Source organism: Corythoichthys intestinalis, chromosome 6 (assembly GCF_030265065.1).
Source record: "Corythoichthys intestinalis isolate RoL2023-P3 chromosome 6, ASM3026506v1, whole genome shotgun sequence".
Classification (NCBI taxonomy): domain Eukaryota; kingdom Metazoa; phylum Chordata; class Actinopteri; order Syngnathiformes; family Syngnathidae; genus Corythoichthys; species Corythoichthys intestinalis.
The window spans coordinates 7,176,348-7,202,500 of NC_080400.1; the positions used below are offsets into that span (position 1 = coordinate 7,176,348).

The following is a 26,153-nucleotide window of genomic DNA, read 5'->3' on the forward strand; positions in this document are numbered from 1 at the left end:
GCAGATTTGATCACTTTTTCTGTTAACCCATAATAAAGTCATAAAAGAACCAAACTTCATGAATGTTTTTTGTGACAAAGAAGTATCTGTTCCAATCATTCTATCGGAGAAAAATCAGAGTTGTAGAAATAACTGGAAACTCAAGAGAGCCATGACATTATGTTCTTCACAAGTGTATGTAAACTTTTGACCACAACTGTATATATATATATATAAGGTTGCTTAAAAGTTGGTGGGGACAATTTATGCGTCCTGAAATGTTGGTAGTGTTATGTCCCTACTCCCTACCGTCCCTATGCAAACCTACGCCCTTGATCAAAAGACATGATAGAAATTTCCAAAAGTGCTACATACAATTATAACAAAAGTCACTGTTAAATTTTAATAATCATGATGTAGCTGAAGATATTGACTGTTCTTTGATTGCACCAGCTTATATGTTACAATATTACCAACAAATTTATATTATTTTAAAAATTGAGTTTTATTTTTGTTTCATATTGCACGCTATATACGACGTTGTAAGATTAGTCACCAATTTGTAAGGGAAACCATCACTATTTGTAAGATTGCCAACAGCCTCGGGTTGACAGGCATGCGCTTGATGAATTTTGGAACTAGACTTCACGCTCTTTGGTAAATTGAAGGGAAACTACATCTTCCAGATGCCCCGAAGAGTATCCGTCTAAAATCTCATTGGATATTTGTCAAACCACGTGCCCCATTGGCCCAATAGCGGAAGACACAACCAGGAAGTGATAGAAAAAGATGTGCGGAACCAACGTGAATGTCAAATGAAAGCGAAACAAGCTATTCGCCGAATAAATCACTGAAAAGCCTGTTGGTTTATGTTTTCAAAGTATTCCTGTAGCGCATTACGTGTCGTGATGTTATTAAGATGCTTCGGACTGCTGCACGCACGCTTTCCCGGAGAGTGTTCCGACAAACTCTGAGGGATTTCTGCGAGAAGGTGCCGAGGAACCTTCGGGTTTCTGAGGCAATTTCAGGAGCTGGATTGGGAAAAAACGTCCAAATTCAGGTAACTTTTAACGCACGTGTGGTCGAACGTTTAATATATAAAGCGGAACATCTACTGTACATTTAGCACATTTCAGGATCTCGCATCTTGTCCGGAGTCTTGTCTTGTACTTATTATTACCTTGGTAATATGCGTATCAAGTTTTCAGTCTTACAACCTGCTAGTCATTGTTAGTGCCAAATTTTCCCATTTCCCCTGAATACCTCACAACACCCCCAGTTATTCGTGGACAACAAGGTCTTGATAGTCCGAGAAATTAGAATTGATGGAGATATGTTTCTTGAATATGCTGCAGCATAGACTTCACTATTAGTCAGTGTTGTTAATTTTACTTTAAAAAAGTAATTAATTACAGTTACAAATTACTTCTCCCAAAAAGTAATTGCGTTAGTAACTCAGTTACCTGAATTTAAGAGTAATTAGTTACTTGGCAAAGTAACTAGTGATAATTTTCATGTATTGTTTTTTTTCTCCCCCCCCCCCAAAAAAAGGTGGCACAATGTGAAGTTTAAAGGGTTTTTGGGACAATTGGCCCTAGCCCAATTCTTTACCCTCCACTTAACTAGACTCAAGGGTATTGCGATAACTAGATAGTAACCTTTGCTATGTGTGGAAGTCATTTAAAGTTGTGAATCAACCGTTAAAGTTGTTAAAATTGCGCCCGCTATTGCATTAGTTCCCTTCTGTCTACTTTCAACATGTGTACGTTTTAAAACTGTTTCATCATTTAAAGATAGATTTAAGTCAAGATTTTGCCGATTTAGGACCATTTTAGATAAAAAAAAAAAAATTGGTTCGCTAGGAAGGATCTCTACAACAGAGCCTTCCTGAGAGGTCTACTGCTTTAAGATGGCGGCTGTTTACTAACACATGTAGTCCTTAAACATGTTGCCAATGCAGCCATGTCTAACATTTGCACCTAGTTCTATAATATGTGATATCTACCGTATCATGTGGGCGTAGTTTGTAGACTACAGTCAGGTATTATAGGCCCTACTCACCTACGTCACAAAATGACATGTCGCTGTATCCGGCCGCCATATTGTCCATCATTTTTTAGACCTATTCTCAATGGTTTCAATTAGTCGTGCAAGTTATAGAGCAATTCATGGAAGCCCTGGTGTTATCTGACGCTGTAAACTCATTGGATGCGCTGCATAAAAGGCGTTATGTGGAAAAGCTTCAGTTTATCCATTCGCCAGATCCATATTTGATGCCTAAATCGATGTTTTTCGACCCACTGTCTTCGTCGTCTCTGCCTGACATCTGCTACCCTGATATTTACAACTATCTTGTCCACACAAAATCAGCTTATTCTCACGAAAGTTTGAAAAACTTTAAGAGCAGCACTCTAAGCAACATTACCCCGTGTGACTGTTTACTTCCAATTTTCTAAAATTGCGACAATCAATAAAAAAAAAAAAGTTGACTGTGACACGTCAAGGATAGGTGCATATTAGACTATTTCTTCAATAAAATACACAACTGTGTCTGCCTCATTTGCAAAGAGACAGTCGCGGAAGATGCGCAACAAGAAATTAAAGCAACTTGAAGCTAATTTAATTTCACAGCAGCAGTATTTCGCAAGAGCCCGAGGGTCGAAAGAGAACGCCACAAAGGCGAGATTGTTGAAATTATGAATTAAAAATAAATAAATAAATAAAGCAAATGTGACACACAGAAGGGCTTGCTAAAATTTCTTTAAATGTATTGTTCTACGTAAATCAGCCCAGGTAGCCCCCCACATTTTTACCACACCAAATCTGGCCCCTTTGCAAAAAGTTTGGACACCCCTGTTTAACTGATGATCCGTAGACGAGGCCAGCTTCTTTCACTTGTTACCAGCTAAATATTATTCAAAAAATAAAGATGGTGGAAGAAATAAGCATCTTGAATTTGAAACGGTATGTTGTCAGTGATTAGCCTAGCAATGATCTTAATTGTGGTTGTCAGCCCAAAACCCTCTAAATATATATTAAATGCATCTTACCAGATATAAAATGACTACTACATAATCTTTGGTAATCGTTTGGAGCCCAGTTTTCTCGTCTAATTGCAGCAGTCCATCTCGCTCTCCTCTCCGGGTCTCTCGGAATACGGTAGAATCTCAAGTCTCTCCGTCTATCTTCTCTGTTATTGCAACCGACCGCCACACACGCCTTCACCATTTTGATTAATAATGTTAACGAGCAGAAAAACACGCCATTATAGGAGGAATTTACGTAGCGGTAATGCATCAACAACGACGAGTTGATGGACAATATGGCGCGGGGGCGTGGTTGTGACGTCATGTGAGTAGGGTCTATAGGAGCCACCTAGCATCGTGTTTGCAACGGCGTCTTCCCCACTCCTGCTCTGCTCTCTCGTCTCCGTGAGTCCGTCTCTCTGACTTTTTTTATTCAACCAACTTAGTAATGCATTGTAACGCACGTCTTTCCCGCCTCAGTAACGGTAACGGCGTTGCCAAGATGAGAAAAGTAATTAATTAGAACGCCGTTATATTGTAACGCCGTTATTAACAACACTGCTATTAGTTGAAGGAAAAAGGCTCGGGGCCGCTCCTTAGGGGGCCTATTTTCAAAAACTTAAAATTAAAATATTTTCAAAACCAAAGCCGCTAGCGACCTAAAACCAAAACAGGCACCTCCCTCAGGCATATATGAGTCTCCATGAGCAGCGGCAAAAAAAAAAAGAAAATTCAAAGTCGATCCCTAATAAAATCCCGATTAATTAGTTTTTATACAAGTATACCAAAACTTAAAATAGCGATAAAATTCTCCGATTTTACACTAGATGCACAAAAATCACCAAATGCGGAGATAATCACCTATATTTTCAGGATCAATAGCAATATTTCACATATTGATCATAAATCATAGCTCATAAATGTCCCGTCCCCAGCAAAAGGTGTACATGCAGGTTATACTGTTATATCGTCCCTACCAATGTTGAGACCAAACGTAGGCCCTTGTAATGAAACTGGCAGGGCGCTCTGCTTGGCCCAGCCCCTTGCAGGAAGCCGTGGCGCAATGTCTGTAGGAGCTGTCTCGACAACTAATAGTGAAGTTTATGGCTGTATTTTACAGAAATTTCAAATTTCATGAGTTCAAAATGTCTGCTTTGAAACTTTTATGTATGAATAACTCAAAGCGTTTGTCCTGCAGGGATGGGTTCGTTCCGTCCGAGCTCAGAAGGCAAATTTGTTCGTGGACGTCAACGATGGCAGCTGCCTGCAGTCGCTGCAGATTGTCGCCAGTCCAGAATACAATGACCCGTAAGGATTTGGATATTCTATTGACGATCTACACAGATTAAAACTGTTGTTCTTTTTCTGAATTAAGGCAGCTGACATTCGGAAGCGCAGTTGAGATTTGTGGAGTTTTGAAGAAAAGTCTGCACCCCAAACAGCCTGTGGAGCTGGAAGCCGAGCACATTCACGTGGTTGGAGAATGTAACCCTTTGGTGAGGATGCTCTTATTTGTGCACTCTAGGAGTGGGAACCTCTTAGTACCTCACGATACGAAAAGATTTGCGATACAAAGCTCACGATAACCATGATCTGACGATATGGCGATACATCGGTCAGGAAATCATTCTAGGATTTTCTACAAACAACTAATAAACAGAAAAACAAGTTTCTGATGTGAATTGGAATGAGTTTATCACTGGTAGACGTTCAATCCGTTTGAAGTGGGTTCAAACGGATTGAACGTCTATGGCCGTCAGTGGTAGCCAATGCCAGGCAATGAGATGATTTTGGGCAATTTAAGATCATTAACCTGTTGATTTTCAGTTACTTCCTGTTGATTTTGGGGTATTTTATGGGTCATTTAAAGTTTATTTTGAGTTACAGAACAGGACGTGACCTGTGAATCACCCAAATAACACCTTTTTAAAACGATATCTCGATTCTTGACAGGAGCATATCAATTACCTTTGGGATACAAAGTCAGGGTTTCCCTTAGGATTTTTTGAAGCTGTGGTGGTGGTGGACTGCATCTGAGTTTGACAACCCCATCATGTTGTGCCGTGGCGAATTTGTTTCATATCATGACAAATAAGATTTTTTAATTTTAATTTTATTTTTTTAAAAAAAATTTCTCAAGAACCACAACAAAGATCTGTTTGCAAAGTTTGCATCCTGCCGGGGAACACTTGATTTTCCTGGACTTAAAAAAAAAAAAGTGTGTGGGGGGGGGGTGGCGGCAATAGGTGGTCCATTTATAGTCAATGTGAGGCATGCTACAAGATGGTCCCCCTGTTCCTTAAGTGTGTCTTCACCTAGACAGGAATTAGAAAAAAAAATGAGATCTAGGAAATGAAAACACTCAAGCATCTCAAACGTACATTGTATGGTTCTGTACAATGTACAGTTGACCAAATGTCTTCCTCAGTTCATTGAAGAAAAATGTCATAGTTCACTGTTGAGATGGGCACTGTCAACGCAATGGCTGACGGTTGCCGTCAGCAGCACTCCCCATTCATTAGTCTGTAATACCATCTTTGACATCGTGCTGACCTGATCCATATTCTGAAGCACAATCAATGGATTACCCATTTGGATTTAAATCAAATATGTTAAATTTACATTAGCCAATCCAACTTCAGTTCAAACTGAAGTGTCTTTGTGGGATAAGGAATAAGGAAACACATCTATATTGAACACTGTAAACGTTAGCATTGCTACACTGAGACTAATGGGGAAAAAAGACAACTTACTTTAGCCTGCTATATAACATTGGCAGTCTTCTCCAAAATGCAAATTTGCGATTACAAGATGACACTTCAAACATGAAAAATTGCTGGTTAACAGCATTTGCAAACGAAAAAAATGAAGAAAAAAATTGATTAGTGACACCACATGCAATAACAAAAAGCATTTTTTGCGAAGTGTAAAGCTTATGGTTAGCGGTTTAGCGAACATACTTCTGGTGAACATTTCAAAATAAAAGCACGTCATGTTCGTCATATAAATAACGATTTCTGGAGTTCATCCCACATACTTTAGAATTCAGATTCTACTACTATTATATGTATAGTGATATACTATAATATTAATGCTAGATATTTTTTTTTTAAGAATTGTTTTGAATAATGTTGGAAAGGCGAGGTCAGTGTTCTGAATCTGTTTACATTCCATTCTTTTGCACTAGTTAATGCTGTCAGCACTTGACCTCATTGTTTATTTGTGATTTACTGGGGTAATTTACGTGTTTATTAGACTTTAATAAAGAATTTAAGTGTTCCAAAATGTTTTTGTGAATTAATAAGCATCATCAAAATTCCATTGCTAAATTAGGGGAAAAAAAGGCAGGGAAAAATTATTAGATTAGTCGACTAATTGTAAAAATACTCGGCTGACTAATCGTGAGAAAATTAGTCGTTTGGGACAGCCCTAGTTGTACAGCAGATATGTCTACAGCCCGGCCCGGGGGCCAAATGCGGCCCGTGGTCAAATTTCATCCGGCCCCCAGCCTCTGTCATAAAATCAATAACGTCTGGCCCGCACACTAACTTAATAAATTTTTTCAGCAGTACTGCTACCAGCATGTGAAGTAGCTTAAACACTAAATGCTGCTCCTCATTTACCCACTAATATGGCGACAATCAATAAAAAAAGTTGACTGTGACGGCCGACGCTTCAAGGATAGGTGGAAATTGGACTATTTCTTCATTAACATACGCAACTGTGTGTGCCTCATTTGCAAAGAGACAGTCGCTGTTTTTAAAGAGTCCAATGTGAGGCGATATTACCAAACAAGAACCGCTGACATGTACGACAAGATTACAGGGAAGATACGCAGCGAGAAATTGAAGCAACCTGAAGCTAGCATAATTTCACAGCAGCAGTATTTCGAGAGTCCAAAGAGAACGCCACAAAGGCTAGTTGAAAGATTGTTTAAATTATGAATTAAAAATAAATAAATAAAGCAAATGTGTTTGCTTAAATATACTGTATTGGCCCGAATATAAGACGGTGTTTTTTGCATTGAAAGAAGACTGAAAAAGTGGGGGTCGTCTTATATTCGCGGTCTAGACATTATACCCATTCATGACGCTAGATGGCGCCAGATATCATTGAAGCGATGTTCTGTCATGACAGATCTCAGCTACTCTCAAGTTTAACCAGTTTGCATTATTTTATTGCACTGTTTTTCCTTATTCAAATTTGTTTCAAGACTACAGTTACAGTTAGACTTCACTTTGATGGTTAATGCAGTTATTGCAATTTTGTTGTTTTATCACAATAGATTGGTTTATTTACATTTCAAAAACCAGAAGCCATTCATTAACAAATGTCATTGTACTTTAGTTTACATATTTAAATGTTCAGATATTAAGATTTGAATGAGGCAAAATAACATGCTTTTTCTCTCAAATATATTGTTATAATCATTTGTTTAAGATGTACTGTAATTATTTTCTCTATAAAAATTAATTTGGTGTTCTAAAAGTCTTTTTTTCAAACTTGAGTCTTGAAAAAGAGGGGGTCGTCTTATAATCAGGGCCGTCTTATATTCGGGCCAATACGGTATTGTTCTATGTAAAGGATGTCAGCCAAGGTCGGCCCCCCACATTTTTACTACATCAAATCTGGCCCCAATTGCAAAAAGTTTGGACACCCCTGTTGTACAGTGTACTGGAATGTTTTTCCACCACACCCTTCTCACGTTTTTTAACCCCTGACCTATTTTCATGCCTGATTATATCATTTTATGATGTATTATGTGATATGTTATTTTGGTGTTGTGGAGTGACACTGATGGTTTGGTAAACTTGTTAGCATGTTCTTTATGCTATAGTTATCTGAATAACTCTTAATAGCTATGTTACGTTAACATACCGGCCACGTGTAACATTATCATACTGTACACTTATTCAGCATGTTGTTCTCTATTGTATTTTAATTTTAAATTGCCTTTCAAGATGACATCTGTTCTATGGGTTTTATTTTATCAAGTAAATTTCCCTCCAAAATTTGACTTATACTCCAGTGCGACTTATTTTTTTCTCTTCGTTGGGCATTTTATGGCTGGTGCGACTTATACTCAGGTGCGACTTAGGCTACGTTCATACTACAGGTCTTAATGCACGAATCCGATTTTTTCGTGTTTTTCCGACTCGAGTGAGGCATTAACTTGACGGTCTGAACGTGACAAGTCGCATAGAACGGGACCATTTCAAATCCGATCTGGGTCACTTTCGTATGTGGTCTAAATCCGATCTGGGCCACATTTTTCCAGACTGTCGCGGCGGTCTGTACTGTCCAGTCCCGCAAATCGGATTTAATGCAGCAATTACGTCATCAAATAGCGAGAGAGTAGTTACCGTAGCGATGCACCTGTGCGTTATTAGCGCCTAGCTTGCAGTGAACACGGCTTTTGAGGAAGAGCTGAGCTTGACAACAGTCATAAAAAATAAAAATGGGTTGAGGATAAGCCTGAGAATGCTCAGTTTTCTCTCTGTTCCAAGTGAGCAATATTTCAACATTGCCTCCACGGCCGAGAGTCGGGACAAACTGCCCGTATGTGTGTGTGACGTGCACGGACAGTGCATGCATGCTATCGATCCATATAAACTTTGAATATTTGCCTAAACGGGGATTATTCATGTCTGTTATTTGTGTCCACCTTTTGAAAAGCAAAATATGATAGCCCTGGAATGACTGATGACGTCTGTCATTTGTTTTGATGGTTCTGCGCATGCTGGTCTTCTTGCTTAGCGGGTGTCGGACTGCGAATTAGTGCGCATGCGTAATACTTGAACGGTCTCAATGGATAAAGGCAGTCTGAACGGGCACGCAGAAAAAACGGATATGACAAAAAATCGGATTCGTGCATTAAGACCTGTAGTATGAACGTAGCCTTAGAGTCCGAAAAATACAGTAATTCTGATCTTTTCAAGCCTATCAGACGGGGACTTAATGTGTTTAACGGCGTCAGGGTCAAGCATCTCGCTGACATTGGCTTTGCAAGCAGGTAGTATTAATGTCTCTGCCACGGTGCGGGACTTTTTGGATTGAGCAACAAGTTCAGCAACAAGGTTACTGGCTTTGAGTCCTTTTTCATTTACGTTTCTAGTTTTTTAATAAAAAAAAAGACCCTGTTTCCCTTTGTTTTCACGAAGGCGAACAAAATAGTCCATCCACTTGTTTTGAAGTGATGACTGTTTCATTTGGAGATGATGTTTAAGCTTGCTTGGCACCATGGCGCTGTCGGATAGCTGCTCGTGTCGCGTTCAAGAACTGCGCGGAATTCTAGCCATCGGCCACTTTGCTGTCCTCGACAGTGTGTTGGAATAAAGCACATGGGGAGGATTGACGGTTGTCACATATGGATTAAAGGGAAAGGACACTTTCATGTATATCGACATTAGACGAGTCTAATTAAATGATGTTCAGTAGACGTGCTGAGGTCCACATTGTCGCTGACAGCAATGTGGCTGATGGCTAGAAATCTGTGCAGTTCTTGAACGCAACATGAGCAATACCTCGCTCATCTGCACACGACCGAAACCTTCTACCTCCTCCTCCTTCCTACTGCAGCTCTGCCCGACGAAGTAAAAAAAACAAAAAAAACAAACAAAAATCATATAATATTATACAATATTGGATCATTTCTCGCGGCACACTGGTTGAAAAACACTGCTCTTGAAACAAGATAATCTCATTCTCAATTCAGAAAAGAAGAATTTGTCGATTGACATGCTTTGTGCTAAAATGCGAACGGGCAATTTAGGGGCCATTCAAATTAGATTGGCCCCAGTCCTAAAACCACTATTGTAATTTCAAACATACACTTTAGTTTTGTGATTTGATTGTATTCTCTACATTCCCATTGTTATCTTAGAGATGCACACTTTTTCCTAATATACTTTTCTCATAATATGACTATTTAGAAAGTAATAAACTTGATCAAGAAGAAGAATGAGGTTGTAAATACGGAATGCAATATTCCGTATTTACAACCTCATTCTCATCATATGACTAATTTTAAAAACTTTCAAATCTGGCTTTTTTTATACAATATTATGTCAGGAACTTTTTTTTTTCCCATGGAACCCCTACTATTCCATCATGAATATAAACTCACCCTGACCTTTTTTTTTTTTTTTAACATAATACGACTTATCATCACTTTGCAGGATTTCCCGTTTAAAATCAAAGAGCGCCACAAACTGGAGTACATCCGCCAGTTCCCACACCTCCGCGGCAGAACAAACGCCTTCAGCTCCTTGCTGAGGATACGCAGCGAGGCCGCTTGGGCCGTTCACTCGTTTTTCAAGGTGAGGTCAAATCAGCCGAGGGTTTGCCGAGCTAGCACCAACGCTTACTCTCCTTCCTGTTTTCCAGGAAAATGGTTTTGTGCAAATTCACACGCCGATCATCACCTCCAACGACTGCGAGGGGGCAGGAGAGCTCTTTCAGATTGAGGTGAGAGTTCCTGATGAGGTTCTTTAACCTTTTGATAACTGAATTTAAATTTTACAAATGCAGTGGGGCAAATAAGTATTTAGTCAACCACTGATTGTGCAAGTTCTCCCACTTGAAAATATTAGAGAGGCCAGTAATTGTCAACGTGGGTAAACCTCAACCATGAGAGACAATGTGAATGAATGTGAATGAAAATCACATTGTTTGATTTTTAAAGAATTTATTTCCAAATTACAGTGGAAAATAAGTATTTGGTCACCTACAAACAAGCAAGATTTCTGGCTGTCAAAGAGGTCTAACTTCTTCTAACAAGGTCTAACGAGGCTCCACTCATTACCTGTATTAATGGCACCTGTTTTAACTCATTATTGGTATAAAAGACACCTGTCCACAACCTCAGACAGTCACACTCCAAACTCCACTATGGCCAAGACCCAAGAGCTGTCGAAGGACACCAGAGACAAAATTGTAGACCTGCACCAGGCTGGAAGGACTGAATCTGCAATAAGTAAAACGCTTGTTGTAAAGAAATCAACTGTGGGAGCAATTATTAGAAAATGGATGACATACAAGACCACTGATAATCTCCCTCGAACTGGGGCTCCATGCAAGATCTCACCCCGTAGCGTCAAAATGATAACAAGAACGGTGAGCAAAAATCCCAGAACCACACGGGGGGCCCTAGTGAATGACCTACAGAGAGCTGGGACCACAGTAACAAAGGATACTATCAGTAACACAATGCGCCGCCAGGGACTCAAATCCTGCACCGCCAGACGTGTCCCCCTGCTGAAGAAAGTACACGTCCAGGCCCGTCTGCGGTTCGCTATAGAGCATTTGGATGATCCAGAAGAGGACTGGGAGACTGTGTTATGGTCAGATGAAACCAAAATAGAAGTTTTATGTAGAAACACAGGTTTTCGTGTTTGGAGGAGAAAGAATACTGAATTGCATCAGAAGAACACCATACCCACTGAGAAACATGGGGGTGGAAACATCATGCTTTGGGGCTGTTTTTCTGCTAAGGGACCAGGACGACTGATCTGTGTAAAAGAAAGAATGAATGGGGCCATGTATCGAGAGATTTTGAGTGAAAATCTCCTTCCATCAGCAAGGGCATTGAAGATGAGACGGGGCTGGGTCATAAGCATGACAATGATCCCAAACACACAGCCAGGGCAACAAAGGAGTGGCTTCATAAGAAGCATTTCAAGGTCCTGGAGTGGTCTAGCCAGTCTCCAGATTTCAACTCCATAGAAAATCTGTGGAGGGAGTTGAAAGTCTGTGTTGCCCAACGACAGCCCCAAAACATCACTGCTCTTGAGGAGATCTGCATGGATGAATGGGCCAAAATACCAGCAACAGTGTGTGAAAAGCTTGTGAAGAGTTACAGAAGATGTTTGGCCTCCGTTTTTGCCAACAAAGGGTACATAACAAAATATTTCTCTCATCAGTCTCATCAGTGCCAGTCATCGTCCTCTTTCTTGATATCTCAGGACATTTAGGTGGCTGTGCGTGTATGGTGGGCACCGCATCTGCTTTCAGCAGCAATTTCTTAGCAAAACCTGATTTCATTTGTCCATAGTTTGAATAGCTTTCAGGTGTAAAATGTGCACTACACAAAACCGTGCCGGAGGCTGGATCTGCAAAATTAGCCCTCTTTGCACGGACTAACTTTACTCATTGTCTGTGTAGTCCAGCTCTTTTTCTCGCGTTTGGGAACTATGGGTACTACATTGCGACAAATGGCTATTTGTGCACCACATAGCATGACAGGTTTGAACCATTTTAGCGATTTTTTTGACAAAGCACGAACGCAACTCTCTCGTCGATAAACAACGATGGCACCTGCCTCGACCTTTTGTTTCCTGGCTGTGACGTCAAAGCCCCATTCGGCTGTTTCCGGAATACTTTCGGAAATGTTCGTAATTTTCAATCTATTTTCGATAATTGCTCATGAATGTGACTTATTTTTTTGTTAACTTTATTAATATTTGTTATCTTGCCACAAAACGGTTCTATTGATATTTCACAGCCCCTTAGTATTATAATTCTCTTTAATTCGTTATGAATCTGCTATTGCACCATATAGACATATTGTTCTATCAAACACAGCAGTTGTTTTGGCTTAAAATACAGCAGTTTCTTTTAGAGAGGTGTGCGAGAGCAGAAACTGCTTTTTCAGTCTTGTCTGTGTTTTCCGCCATATGCATATTTTGTGCGTATATTTTAAAATATTTTTATGCACTTATGTGTTCCCTAGTTCTCGTTTATGTAGATTTGTTCAATGTAAATTCAGGCATGAAGAGGTTCATAAAAGAATATACCAATATGATAATTTTTTGTGTCTTTCTCGATAGGCTTCTTGTCCACAAAACAGCGAGGACGACAACTTCTTCTCGGTTCCGGCTTACTTGACCGTGTCTGGTCAGCTCCACTTGGAGGTCATGGCAGGGTGACGTGTTATTTTATGACTTTTTTTCTTTAAGTATCTTCAGCGGAATTACTTTGCAGCACCTAAGGGTAAAACCTTCACACACACACACACTGACAGTGTATCTCTCTATAATTATGCCTGTAGGTCATTTTCCAGAGTCTACACTTTCGGGCCGACCTTTCGCGCTGAAAACTCCCAGAGCCGACGCCACCTGGCCGAGTTTTTCATGGTGGAGGCGGAGCTGGCATTTACGCGGTCTATAGAGGATCTCACTAAGGTAAGCACATGCCACGCATCATCTGGTGCCATTGACTTCTATCGCCATCAGTGGTAGTGAAACATAGCACCCGGCAAGAATTTGAAAGAAAAATCATCTAACTCGCAAAAGCCTCCTCCAAATGTGTAAAAAAAAAATTGAAATAAGGCAGTTCGTGCCACAAGCTACTAAGATACATCTAAAAAAGATGACGCAAAAGGTCCTCCTTTAGTTCACGGGTGTCAAACTCGAGGCCTGGGCGCCAGATCGTTATAAGTGACTCCCGTGAAAGTACCCTACTTTCTGGACTATAAGGCGCACCTGACTATAAGCCGCCAGCCACCAAATTTGACATGAAAACAGCATTTGTTCATAGATAAGCCGCACTGGCCTATAAGCCGCAGTTGTCCTCATTGTATTATGGGAAATTTACACCAAAAGATATTAACTGGTAACACTTCATTTGACAATGGCACTGTAAGACTGTCATGAGACCAAATAACCCACCATTAAGGTTTGAACCAATTGGCTGCTAAGCCTTATTGTCACTAAAAGCTTCATTTGGCCATCACTGCTTCCTTGGGGTAGACAGTCAACCTCTGCTGCCACCTGCTCTCAACACTGTTGTCATCCAACATTCCTCCTAGCATGCATGGCGTCGCTACAGATGTAAATAACAGTCATGTTCTGTGCTAATTATTTCTTCAGTTACTGTTCCAGTTGTTTCATTAATTGCTCGTTATGGTATTTGGTAACATTTTCATGGATAGTGGTGTCATGATACTGTCATAAGACAGTCATAATTATTACATGACACTGTCATAAGCATTCATGAATGCTTATAATAGATGTCAGTTAGTGTCATCCAGCAAATTATCTCACTTTTGAATGGACGTAAAAGATCTGGACATAAATGGATTTAGTGACATAATATGCCACGTGACACATATTGACATCTGTCATAAGCATTCAGTAATGCCCATGATAGTGTCATGTCATAATTATGATGTTCTCATGACAGTCTTATGATGCCGCTGTCAAATAAAGTGTAACCTATTAACCCAAATAAATCAACAAATAAGTCACACCGGACTACAAGCCGCAGGATTCAAAATGAGGGAAAAAAGTAGCGGCCTATAGTCCGAAAATTACGGTAAATCTTTTTTTGCTAAAATAAAATATTTCATGGATTTTCTTCCTTTTTATGTTTATTATTATATTTTTAAACAAACAATATTAAGAAAATTAAGAGGCATTTAGTTTTTCAACTTTTTTTTTTTTTTTTTTTTCAAATTAAAAAAATGCTGGGGTATTTTTCTGTAAAATATTTTTTAACTCATTTGCTCCCAGAAACGTATAAATACATTCTATTTTTAAATGCTTCTTTGTCCCAAAAACAATTTTCTAAGACCCGCAACCCGATTCAACAGCAATGAACGGTCGGGCAGCACGGTCGGAGCGCTGGCGGCATGATGCCAGGCGGCGCTCCGACCGAACAAAACAACCGAGAGGACGCCTGGGAGGCCAGGCGCTGGACGACTGAGTACAACGAGTGGGACCCACAGTGCTGCGGCTCGCCGAGCAGACCCCGCAGAGACACAAAAATAATCCATCTTTGTGATACAGACAACAATGAGGGAAAAGTTTACACAGCTGACGCTGCGACAACGGCGTCATCTCGGCGACAAAGCCTCATCTCATAGTAGTCATGTGTAAATAAATTGTTACTTTGCTATCAAAAGCTCTATTTGTCTGGTTGTTCTTGGTATTTTGTAAAAGGAAAATATTAATCAGATGTTTTGGATGTACCTAATGCAAAAAATAGCTTTGTTAAAGTCAAAGTTATGTTTGAAATGTATGCGTTTACAAAAAGCTGATTTTTTCCGTTTTTTTCATCAGAAATTGGAAAATTGCTCAAACTAAGCTATTTTCTATTGCTGATTTTTCTAAAGAATTGAAAAAGATATGAACTTACTTTTTTTCTGCTGAAAGAAGAGAGTCTAATCTTGCTTTTAGTGGGTTCCGTGTTTATACAGCAATAGAACAGAATTTTCTGTGGGCCTTGCAAAATTAGTCAAAATCCAGAAAAACGGCCGGGAGCGAAGGGCCTTTCTCTGGTGAAAATGGCTGGGAGTGAATGAGTTAAAGAGTACTTTTTCTTCCTTCTATTATCTAAAATAATATTGAGAAGCTAAAAAAGATTTTGAGCAGTTTTTCAAGCTTTATCGTCAAATCTATATAACTATACAGTACTTATACAGTATTTAAATGGAACTTTGTGTTTGTGTGTGTTCATTCCCTATGGACTCCGAAACAGCTGGGCGGATTTTGACTAAATTTTACACAATTGTACTTTCTTCCTGAGAGTGTTCTTAGATGGATTTGATCTCTGTTGGCCTCGATTAAGTGCAGAAAATTAATTTGACTCCAAAAATTAGCATAGAAAATCCCTGATTGTGGAGTCGACAGCGCCATCTTTTGGACAAAAGATAAGTCTCTTGCGATTGCAATGTTGCAGTTGGCTTCCAAACTTTACGGTTTCATTTACAAATTTAAATGTGGTGTGATGATACTTTGTGGCTTTGAGTACTCTAAAGACGCTTGTTATAAACACTCTAATGACTGTTATTTATTATGTGTTACACCCGCAACAGTACGTGGGTAGTAGTAGCACCCATGACTGAGATTGGTGGTTGCTGTTATGTTCCTGTGTTTTCTGTTCAATGAAGGCGTGTATGGGGCAGAGCAGCAAACGTGAAATATTATAGCTGTCTCTGTTTTCTCCACAACGCTCGCCTCATTACTGTACACAGAGGAGTTCCAAAAAATCGATTATTACATGCGTCGTGATTCGACATGTGACGATTCGATTCCGATTCATAAAGGTTAAAAAACGATGATTTTCCCTCATAACTTTATGGCAACCGCTTGTAGCAGAACGAAATTCAAGACACGTCTGCCGCCCGTGCACCGTTAATGGGCGCACGCACGTTATGATGGATGATTTACTCCTTTTTAAAAGACTGGAAAATTTGTGTATGAGACAGGAAAGTACAGAAGCGCAACCCGGCGGTCGCTCTTTTGTGCGCATTTTTAGAGCAAGAAGGGAAGAGAGATAGTTCGTTGCTCCTTGTCTTGTAGATGGAGCAGCAGTAGCTTTAGGCCATTTCAATTGAAAAATGTCCTGAGTGTGTTGCTAAGACCCGTGTGCATCTATAAGAAATGAGTTCACAAACCCTCTTGTACTGTTTAGCATTTAATGTTGTTGTTTTTGAGATGTTTATAGTTAGCGCCGAGCGCTAAGCTAATTCGCTTACGTGTATTTCATATGCAGAACGTGGAAAACCATGATTAAGTACAGCGGTAACTCTACAAACATGCGAAATACTACAGAAATCTGTGAAAACAAAGTATATTGGTTAAAAGAAGTCTTATTTCTGAAGACACTGTTTCCAGAAAATGTGGAATTCATTCCAACTGTGTAAATTTTATTGCATTGTTGAGAGAAATAACTACTCCCTTTGAAATGGTTAATGTTTTTGCACTTCCTTGGAAAAAAAATTAATAAATAAAAAAGCAGCTTAAGGGCAGCTTTTTGTTGTATGGGCATGTTTCCATCGTTCCTGTTGAATCATTAGGATAATTTAGAAAAGTAATGGACATAAATTCGTATGGCTACTGTATTAACTATTAATGTACGATGCATCGACAGTCGCGATAATCATGATAACCGCGATCATCTTTAATACCGTGATCATTGTTCAATAATCGAATCGAAGCACCCTGAATCGTAATCGAATCGAATCGTGGGGTGCCTAAGATGGCACACCCCTACGTGTGCACTGTGATGGAAAAGTGATTGTGCTTTAACCCCTTTATGTTGTCCTTTTACTATTACTACATTGCAAATGCAAGTATGTTTTATCTGCCATTCGTTTGAATTACGTTCACGTTACACAACGCTGGGCCATACTGCTAGTATGCTATCTATTTATGACTTATACCATGGATGAATTATCAGTCCTCTCATGACAATGTTTAAACGATTAATCGACTATTCATTTTAGGGCTGCATCTACCGATTGTTTTAGTAAACGATTAATCTATCAACTAGTTAGTTCGAGTAATCTGATTAGGAACATTTAATGCATTGGAGAACAAATTTTAGGAGATGTTGAATAAAGGCTCGCAAAGATTGCACTTTCAAAAGAGCATTAACTCATTCACTCCCAACCATTTTCACCGGTGCAACACCCTTCGCTCTCGTCTGTTTTACTGGATTTTGACTGATTTTGCAAGGCCCACAGAAAATTCTGTTCTATTGCTATATAAACATGGAACCCACCAAAAGAAAATGATTAGACTCTCTTCTTTCAGCAGTGAAAAAAATAAGTTCATATCTTTTTCCATTCTTTAGAAATCAGAATTAGAACATAGCTTAGTTTGAGCAATTTTCCAATTTCTGATGAAAAAACAGAAATTGAGCTTTTTGTGTAAGCAAACATTTCAAACATAAGTTTGACTTTAACACAGCTATTTTTTGCTTTAGTTACATCCCAAACATCTGAATGTTTTCCATTTAGAAAATAACATAATCAACAAGACAAATTGAGCTTTTGAATGCAAAGTAACAATTTATTTACACATAACTAACTGAGAGATGACGCTGTTGTGGCCGCAACAGCCGGGTAAACTTTTCCCTCATCGCCCCGTCTCATAAAGATGAATTTTTTTTTTTGTCACTGCTGGGTCTGCTCGGCGAACAGCACGGACTCAACGGCATCGTCCGCTGCACTGGTGGTCCCGGTCATTCTGCTCGGTCGTCCAGCGCCTGGCATCCCGGGCGTCCTCTAGGTTTTTCTCCATTCGGTCGTCTTCCGCCGGCAGCCTGACCGTTCATTGCCGTTGAAACGGGTTGCGGGTCTTAGCAAATGTGCTACTGCCATCTAGTGGCCAGTTTTTTTGCTTTAAAATGGATTTTCAGCTTTGTGCTTTGGAGCTAAATTGAATCAGAACCCAGAGATGTCTCTTGTAAAAAAAAAAAAAAAAAAAAAAAAAAAAAAAAAAACCAACAAAAAACGTAAAAGACGAATAAATACGTCTTTAGGGCACTGAAACAATTAAAAATAGAACGTATTAATACGTTTTTGGGAGCAAATGAGTTAAATGCAAATACAACATAAAATTCCTGAATTCATCTTCAAACTAAGGAAAATTGCACTTTAATTTAGAAATAAATTAAAATACCTGAGTTTAGCCTCAAACGGAATAAAAAAATGAGCATCTAAATGCAACAAAAGAACAATTGGCTAGCTTGCATAGCAAAGCTCTGCTAGCTTAAATGCTACAAAATGCTCTTTTTTTTTTCAATGCTCTTAACAAATCGTTCAAACACATATGAACTCAAAAAAACTGCTAAACGTACCTATAACATAAATTACAAGTGCATAAACAAAAACTTACCTAATATTGGTCTTAACAGGTAGCAGCTGGATTCAGCTACGTTAAATGAGATATGTCATATTCACTGTTGCTTCTAGAAGGCAGTGTATCCACCCAAATCAATAAAAATAAAGGCAAACGCTTTAAAAACAAACCATTGCGACGTCACTCTAATTAAACAAATCCTCAAGGCAGCAGAATTTGAATCTAAGCTTTTTTTAATCAAATTAATCGATCAATCGTTGCAGCACTATTTCATTTGGTAATAATCAATTAGTTGTCATTTAAATGTGATGGCCCTAGTCATCAGACATAATGGCCCTCGAAATAACACCATAGCAAAGATTTAGTCACCCCTGCTATAGTTAAAAAACATGTGCAAAAGAAAAACTGGGATCACCTTTAGATTTCTTACCCAAAAAATTATTTTGAACCTGAAACAACATTAGTTGTTCAATGGCAGCAAATGAGTTAACATGCTTAGCAAGTCTTACTTTAATCATTGATGGCACGCCTGCTACAGGTCATGGAGGACATGTTCAGACGGACCACCGAGCACGTGTTGGACCGCTGCCCTCAAGACGTGGACTTATTTCATAAGCACGTGACACCAGGACACAGGGTGAGTCCCTGACGTTCTGCCCAGTAACAGGCCGACCAATGGTCTCATTGCGCTTTTCTTCTGCATCTCCGACTTGATGAAAGGATGCAGTGGAAACCATGTTGAAGGACAAATTTCATGTGTAAGTTGTTTTTTGCTTAGTGATTGAGTCACTAAACTATTCATAGATGGCAATCTTTTAAATTTTTGCTAGAGTTCACGTGCTTTGACAAAAGTTAAAGCAAGTCTTTCCACTTCCAGGGTGACCTACAGTGAGGCTATAAATATCCTTAAGCAAAGCTCTCAGGCGTTCGCCTTCCCAACCAACGTATGTATTATCACTTTGTCATCTAAGATGCTCAAATGCCACATTGACGCCCTCTTGGTGCTTCTCAGTGGGGTTGCGACCTCCAAACGGAGCATGAGAAGTACCTGGTGAAACATTGCGGAATGCGTCCACTCTTTGTAGTCGATTATCCCTACCAGCTCAAGCCGTTTTATTCCAGAGATAACCAAGACAGTCCCCTTCATACGGTGGGTTGAAAAACGGCAATGGTGGAGTGAGTAGACATTATGACGTGGTGTTTTGAAGTGCAGGCGGCCGCTGTGGATCTTCTGGTGCCTGGTGTTGGGGAGCTGTGTGGGGGCTCGCTAAGGGAAGAGAGGCTGGACCTCCTAAAAGCTCGCTTGGAAGAGTGAGTTTACATTCATGCAGATAAACATACTGGACTGTCTCAGAAAATTAGAATACACAATATTCTAATTTTCTGAGACAGTCCTGTACATTAATCCACCATTTAAAGCAGGGGTGTCCAAACTTTTTGCAAAGGGGACCAAATTTGGCGTGGTAAAAATGTGGGGGGCCGACCTTGGCTGACGTCCTTTACATAGAACAATATACAGGACTGTCTCAGAAAATTAGAATATTGTGTATTCTAATTTTCTGAGACAGTCCAGTATAGTGCAGTGGTACCTCAAGATACGAAAAAATCATTTCATGAACATTTTTTCATAGCCTTTTTTGCTTCATATTATGAAAAAAAATTGTCATACAACATATAATACTCACTGTAATGTATAATTCCCGCTCGCAGCAATGCAATAATATACTAGAGCTGTCCCGACTAGTCGACATAGTCGACGTCATGGATGACGTAAATCCGTCGACGAGCACATCATCCCGTCGACGGTTAATGAAGGGTTAAAAAAATATATGCGTGGAAAGTTCAGAATGTCGGACGCTCTGTATGCAAGCGGGGAAAGCGGCACAAAGCCAAAAGAGCACACCAGAGTGTCCAAAACATTGACTTATTTCAAAGAAACGAAGGAGGGTACACTCTTGTGTCCTGTCTTTTCAATGCCAAGCTTGGCTGCACGTCGGCCGTGAATAAACACCTAAAGCGCCGTCACCCAGTTTGTAAGTCCATCTAACTAACTAACGACATCTTTTATCGAAGTTGCTAAGCCTGTCGCGATACGCAATGAGTCCATTTATCGCACGGCAAATAAAAATGAGGGCTGCGTGCTTGCATACAGTGGTGCGTGCGTGCTGATGGCATATGAGACTTCAGTTCCTTTCTCTTATCAGCACGCTGTAGAATTAAAGTTCAGACATACAAAATAAGAAAACACATCTATATGAAACACTAGCCACGTTTACATGCTGACTTTTATTCATACCGATTCAAATCATTCCGAATGGAAATTTCAGATCAGCTGTTTTCATGTCACTTCATCTATTCCGATCCAGCGTTTACATGTGACTGCCTTTATTCCGAAAGGACGTTTGACAACTGCCGTCTGACATGCGCAGATTAATCAAAACAAAGCGTCACGTTGCAAAACATGGAGATCGATCGTCGGAGTGCTGCTGTTTTAACTTTGACCCACTTGTTGTGTTTGTGGGGTCGTATCCGCTTCTGCTGTTTTGCTCTTTTGCCTTGTAGTAGCCGGTTTTCCACCGGTTTCTGATCTGGTCAACGCTCCGGTCTATTCCGGCTTCGTGTAACCTCTCGTGAACTTTTTTAAATAGTTCACTGTTCCTCGTTTTACGCCCGTCTAAGCGAGCAATTATATTCAATTCTTTTAAAGTTTGAATTAAATACAATCTTTCCGCCGGACTCCAATTAGGTGCGCTGTGCTTGGAAGCCATGTTGCAAGTGACGTTACTTACGTCACAAAGTGACGTCACCACGTCAGTACGGAGCATGTGCAGAAAGAACGCAACCAGACACCATTCCGCTTCCCTGTTTACATGATATAATTTTACTTCTAATCGGTTTGGGAAAAGGAATATTCCACCCCTGTGAAACGGAATGAAATTCCATTTGGTTTGGGCCTGTTCATTCCGAATGAGGTGTTTATATGGAACACATTTATTCGGTTTGAACAAATATTCCGATTGTAATTGGAATATTTGGCTCCATGTAAACGTGGCAACTGTAACGTTAGCACTGCTACACTGAGGTGAATGGGGGAAAAAGGCAACCTACTTTAGCCTGCTATAAAACATTGACAGTCGTCTCGTGAAAGCAAACTTGCGGTTAAAAGGTGACACTTCAAACATGAAAAATCGCTGGTTAACAGCATTTGCTAGCGAAAAAAAAAATATCACTGACACTCCATGCAATGACAAAAAGTGCTTTTTTGCGGCGTATAAAGCTGAAGTTAGCTGTTTAGCGAACGTACTTCCGGTGAACATTTCAAAATAAAAGCATGTCATGTTCGTTATATAAATAACGATTTCTGGAGTTAATCCCACATACTTCAGAATTCAGATTCTACACTAAGAATACCTTTAAAATGACACCCTTTATGAAAAATCTGATTAGCAATGAATAATTATTATAATACTATTATACAGTGTATGTAATATTATACTATAATATTAATGCTAGGTGTTTTTTTTTTTTTTAAGAATTGTTCTGAATCATGTTGGAAAGGTGAAGTCAGTGTTCTGAATCTGTTTACATTCCATTCTTTTGCCCTAGTTAATTCTATCAGCATTTGGACTCATTGTTTATTTGTGATTTATTATTGTTATTTACGTTTTTTTTTTTTGTACTTTAATAAATAATTTTAGGGTTCTAATTTTTTTTTGTGAATTGATAAGCATCACCCAAAAAATAATTGCTTAATTAGTAGGAAAAAAAAAATGTTTTTTTAAATAGATTAGTCGACTAATCGTAAAAATAGTCGGCTGACTAATCAGGAGAAAATTAGTCGTTTGGGGCAGCCCTATTATATACGTTTGACTATAAATGATAACAAACAGAATATACACACCAAAATGTTCTACACAATGCTCATTCATCTGAAACGAGAGAATATACAGTGGGGCAAATAAGTATTTAGTCAACCACTAATTGTGCAAGTTCTCCCACTTGAAAATATTAGAGAGGCCTGTAATTGTCAACATGGGTAAACCTCAACCATGAGAGACAGAATGTGGAAGAAAAAACAGAAAATTACATTGTTTGATTTTTAAAGAATTTATTTGCAAATCATGGTGGAAAATAAGTATTTGGTCAATACCAAAAGTTCATCTCAATACTTTGTTATATACCTTTTATTGGCAATAATAGAGGCCAAACGTTTTATTTAACTCTTCACGAGCTTTTCACACACTGTTGCTGGTATTTTGGCCCATTCCTCCTGGCTGATCTCCTCTAGAGCAGTGATGTTTTGGGGCTGCCGTTGGGCAACACGGACTTTCAACTCTCTCCACAGATTTTCTATGTAGTTGAGATCTGGAGACTGGCTAGGCCACTCCAGAATGAGCTGGAGCCTAACAAACTAGTTAAGCGCCACTAAGGGGTGACAAAGTTTAACAAATATAGACAGGCAAGCAAAAGACATGACGCAAATTTAATGTGATCAGATTTTAGTCTTATTTTTCATGTCGTAATGAGCAGTTTTATAATTACTTTACTGTCAGGTTAAGAAACTGCAGACTCACTGTTGATCAGGTAATTCGACTTTAAATTTTAATGCGGCTTGCACCTCTTCTCTGTATTGTGGATTGCTAGGTGGAAATGCTGAAAAATGTTGGAAATTATATCTATATTTTTTTTTTTTAGAGTCGGATTAGAAGACACCTACAGTTGGTAAGAACAAACATTTATTGATAATTAGCTCTGTTGTGTCCATGAGATGAGATTTTACATGAATGTCCACATTAACTCATTTACTGCCAATGACGGCGAGAGACGTCAAATCCATTTAGGATTAATTCACCCCTTCAATTCACAACAGAAAGATGATAAGACATCTATCACTGTCAATGGCATGAAGAGTTATGAAACAATGAAATTGTTTTCAGGTATTTGGATTTGAGGCGTTTTGGCTCCGTTCCACACGGCGGCTTTGGAATGGGATTTGAACGATACCTGCAGTGCATTCTGGGAGTGGACAACATCAAAGACGTGATTCCCTTCCCTCGATTTGCATATTCTTGTCTGCTGTAATGTTACGTCTAACTGACGGCTCGCTAAGGGCGTAACATAAAACAAATCACACGTGTACAAGTGGACACAAATCGATTTATTTACCTAGCCAAATGAATACAAAATACAAAGGAAGCTGGCTTCAGGGTAAACCCAGGCCAAAACAACAAACAAAAGGAATCTACACTTAAGCCCCACCTGCTAACTAAACCCTGATCGTACAAAAAGAGATAACAAAAAGACAGCCGCTACCCTGGCTTCCTACAATAAACAAAACAGAAGAAAACGGGTTGAACAGAAATGGCAGCTTACTCCTACTGCTTCAGTGCTCTTATTTACAGTGGTGAACAAAAACGATCAGATAATGGCAAAACACAAAAGACTTCACCGAAAAAGCAGGAGCGTAACAAACAAGCGATTGAATGCGAAGACGAATGGATGCCGAGCAAACAGCTGGCGAGGAGGAACGCGGCACGAACGCTGTCAATGCGACCTCCCACAGCGTTGACAGCGGCTGGTTTTTGAAGTTGGTGGTGTCCTTCAGCGGCCAATCAGAGGCTGCCACGACGTCTGCCCATTTGGTGTCGATCAGCACACGTCACGCTGGGAGGGGAGGCAGCCAGCTGGCGAAGGTGATGATCAGCTGACTGCAAGCTTCGCAACATAAAACAACACTTAAACGGCCAGGACCGTCACATGTAATATCTGCAGGTTGTCTTTTTATTTTATTTTATTTTATTTTTTTTTTTTTTAAGGCTTCCAAGAAATTCAAAATATGTTATAATTTAACAATAAATCGTGTTTTTAAACCCAAAAAAGGCTGCCGGCATTCTTATTTTTTTGATGGATGTTCACTTCAGATCAAATCAATACTGAATGCTTAGACGTTACTGCATGAAAAACTGGCATAATTCTGCATATTATTACACAGGGTCAGGTATAATTATTGCAATATATAGGAATATATATGGCACAAAACACTCAGGTGACTTGAAGTTCCGCTCTGAGACCCCCAATTTGGCCAAATTTCAAATTTGTCCGATATGCATGTGTGATACGTCATTAGAAAGCTTAAAATATCCATTTGCTGGGGGAAGAAAAAATTTGAACAGTAGGGATTTTTTAGGGCAAAACCCTATCTGGAGGCGAAAGCACGCGAGAGCAGAATTACAGACGCCATGACTTTTAACGAGATATTATCGCGTACTTACCTTGTTTCGATCCAAAAACTCCATGTAGCATGTATCACTGAGTGTCAAGACACAGTTGTGAATGCCCACAGCTGGATTTTTTGGGGGAATTTTATGGGTGAAACATGGCAATATAACAAGGGTTGAGATGCAGAAATCGTAGACATCAAGGAGTGGTCGAGATTTCCTTTTTCATATATGTTTTTTTTTTCTTTTCAAATTTTCTTTGTTTGGATCGATTATTTATCATCTAACATATCGAAGAAAATGCGACAGTAACAAAAAAAAAAAAAAAAAAAAATACAATTAAGCGATACTTATGAGGTAGATATCCGTGACTTTTTTACAGACGCCATTTTTTTCATTGTGACGTCATTTGTTTAAAAGTAAAATATGCGAATGAATAATTTTTTAAAAGTCGTCTTTTTTTTAAACGAAATATTAGACATCAATAAATGATTCTAAGCTAAAAATGACATATTTTGAATAATAAATATAATTAATTACCTTAGTTTTATGGCAGGGGTAAAACAAGCGGTTGTGCGACGTCTGTTAACGGGGGTTTTCAGGGTAAAACGGACAAATTAAAAATAGTTCGGGGGCTTAATGCACCATGAATCTGCTATTGCAACATATAGACATATTGTTCTATCAAACACAACAGTTGTTTTGGCTTAAAATACGGCAGTTTCTTTTAAAGAGGAGTGGAAGAGCAGAACCTGCTTTTTCAGTCTTGTCTGTGTTTTCCGCCATATACATTGTCACTAGATGGCAGCAGTGATCTTTAAAACATCTCACTCCGACAACAGGTAATCCCCGGGTTACGTTGTACCCGATTTAGGTTATTTCAACGTTACAAAGCCTGTGTCTCATTTATTTTGTTAATTGCTTTTGTTTTGTGATGCATGCTTTTATTTTGGGGCTGGAAGCAAAGAGCAGGCAGTCCACCCCACACACACACACAAGGAAGAGCAGAGCAGAGCGAGACAGGGGACAGCCTGCACGCACATTTGTTGCTTGTGAAGCATCCAGAGGCGACGACTGTATGTAGCTCCTTTTGTACGTATTATTGTGCGTTTTCAATTCTGGTCGAATACTCAGGGCGACCTTATGTGATGGTTTTTTTTTTGTTTTTTTTTTGATGATGTGCGGACGCTAACTGATACATGCTAATCATTTGTTATTGCTATATCAGCAGTTACTTGTACACACAAATTTGAATTGCTGTTGTTGAAGAGGAGACTGACTTAATTTCATTTTATTTTAGTGTAATTCTGAAAGTGTTGCTGTCACGAGCAGATGAATAATGT

The 26,153-nt window shown here is 39.3% G+C and overlaps 1 protein-coding gene across 2 annotated transcripts in view; it reads left to right on the forward strand.

Annotated features, from left to right (window-relative positions):
- The first annotated feature begins 758 nt into the window (after window positions 1-758).
- LOC130917315 (probable asparagine--tRNA ligase, mitochondrial) overlaps window positions 759-26,153 on the forward strand; it is a 28,296-nt gene continuing 2,901 nt past the window's right edge. Inside the window, exons 1-14 of one of the 2 annotated variants that reach the window (XM_057838582.1) lie at window positions 759-1,039; window positions 4,204-4,313; window positions 4,381-4,501; window positions 10,184-10,324; window positions 10,392-10,472; window positions 12,833-12,927; window positions 13,054-13,186; window positions 19,131-19,229; window positions 19,313-19,350; window positions 19,470-19,536; window positions 19,605-19,742; window positions 19,806-19,903; window positions 23,288-23,314; window positions 23,530-24,551. In XM_057838582.1, coding sequence (XP_057694565.1) covers window positions 899-1,039; window positions 4,204-4,313; window positions 4,381-4,501; window positions 10,184-10,324; window positions 10,392-10,472; window positions 12,833-12,927; window positions 13,054-13,186; window positions 19,131-19,229; window positions 19,313-19,350; window positions 19,470-19,536; window positions 19,605-19,742; window positions 19,806-19,903; window positions 23,288-23,314; window positions 23,530-23,674 — 1,434 coding nt within the window. In that variant the 5' untranslated portion in view covers window positions 759-898 and the 3' untranslated portion in view covers window positions 23,675-24,551. Of the gene's footprint in view, window positions 1,040-4,203; window positions 4,314-4,380; window positions 4,502-10,183; window positions 10,325-10,391; window positions 10,473-12,832; window positions 12,928-13,053; window positions 13,187-19,130; window positions 19,230-19,312; window positions 19,351-19,469; window positions 19,537-19,604; window positions 19,743-19,805; window positions 19,904-23,287; window positions 23,315-23,529; window positions 24,552-26,153 lie in introns of those variants that run through there. The other variant, XM_057838583.1, reaches the window with a different exon arrangement.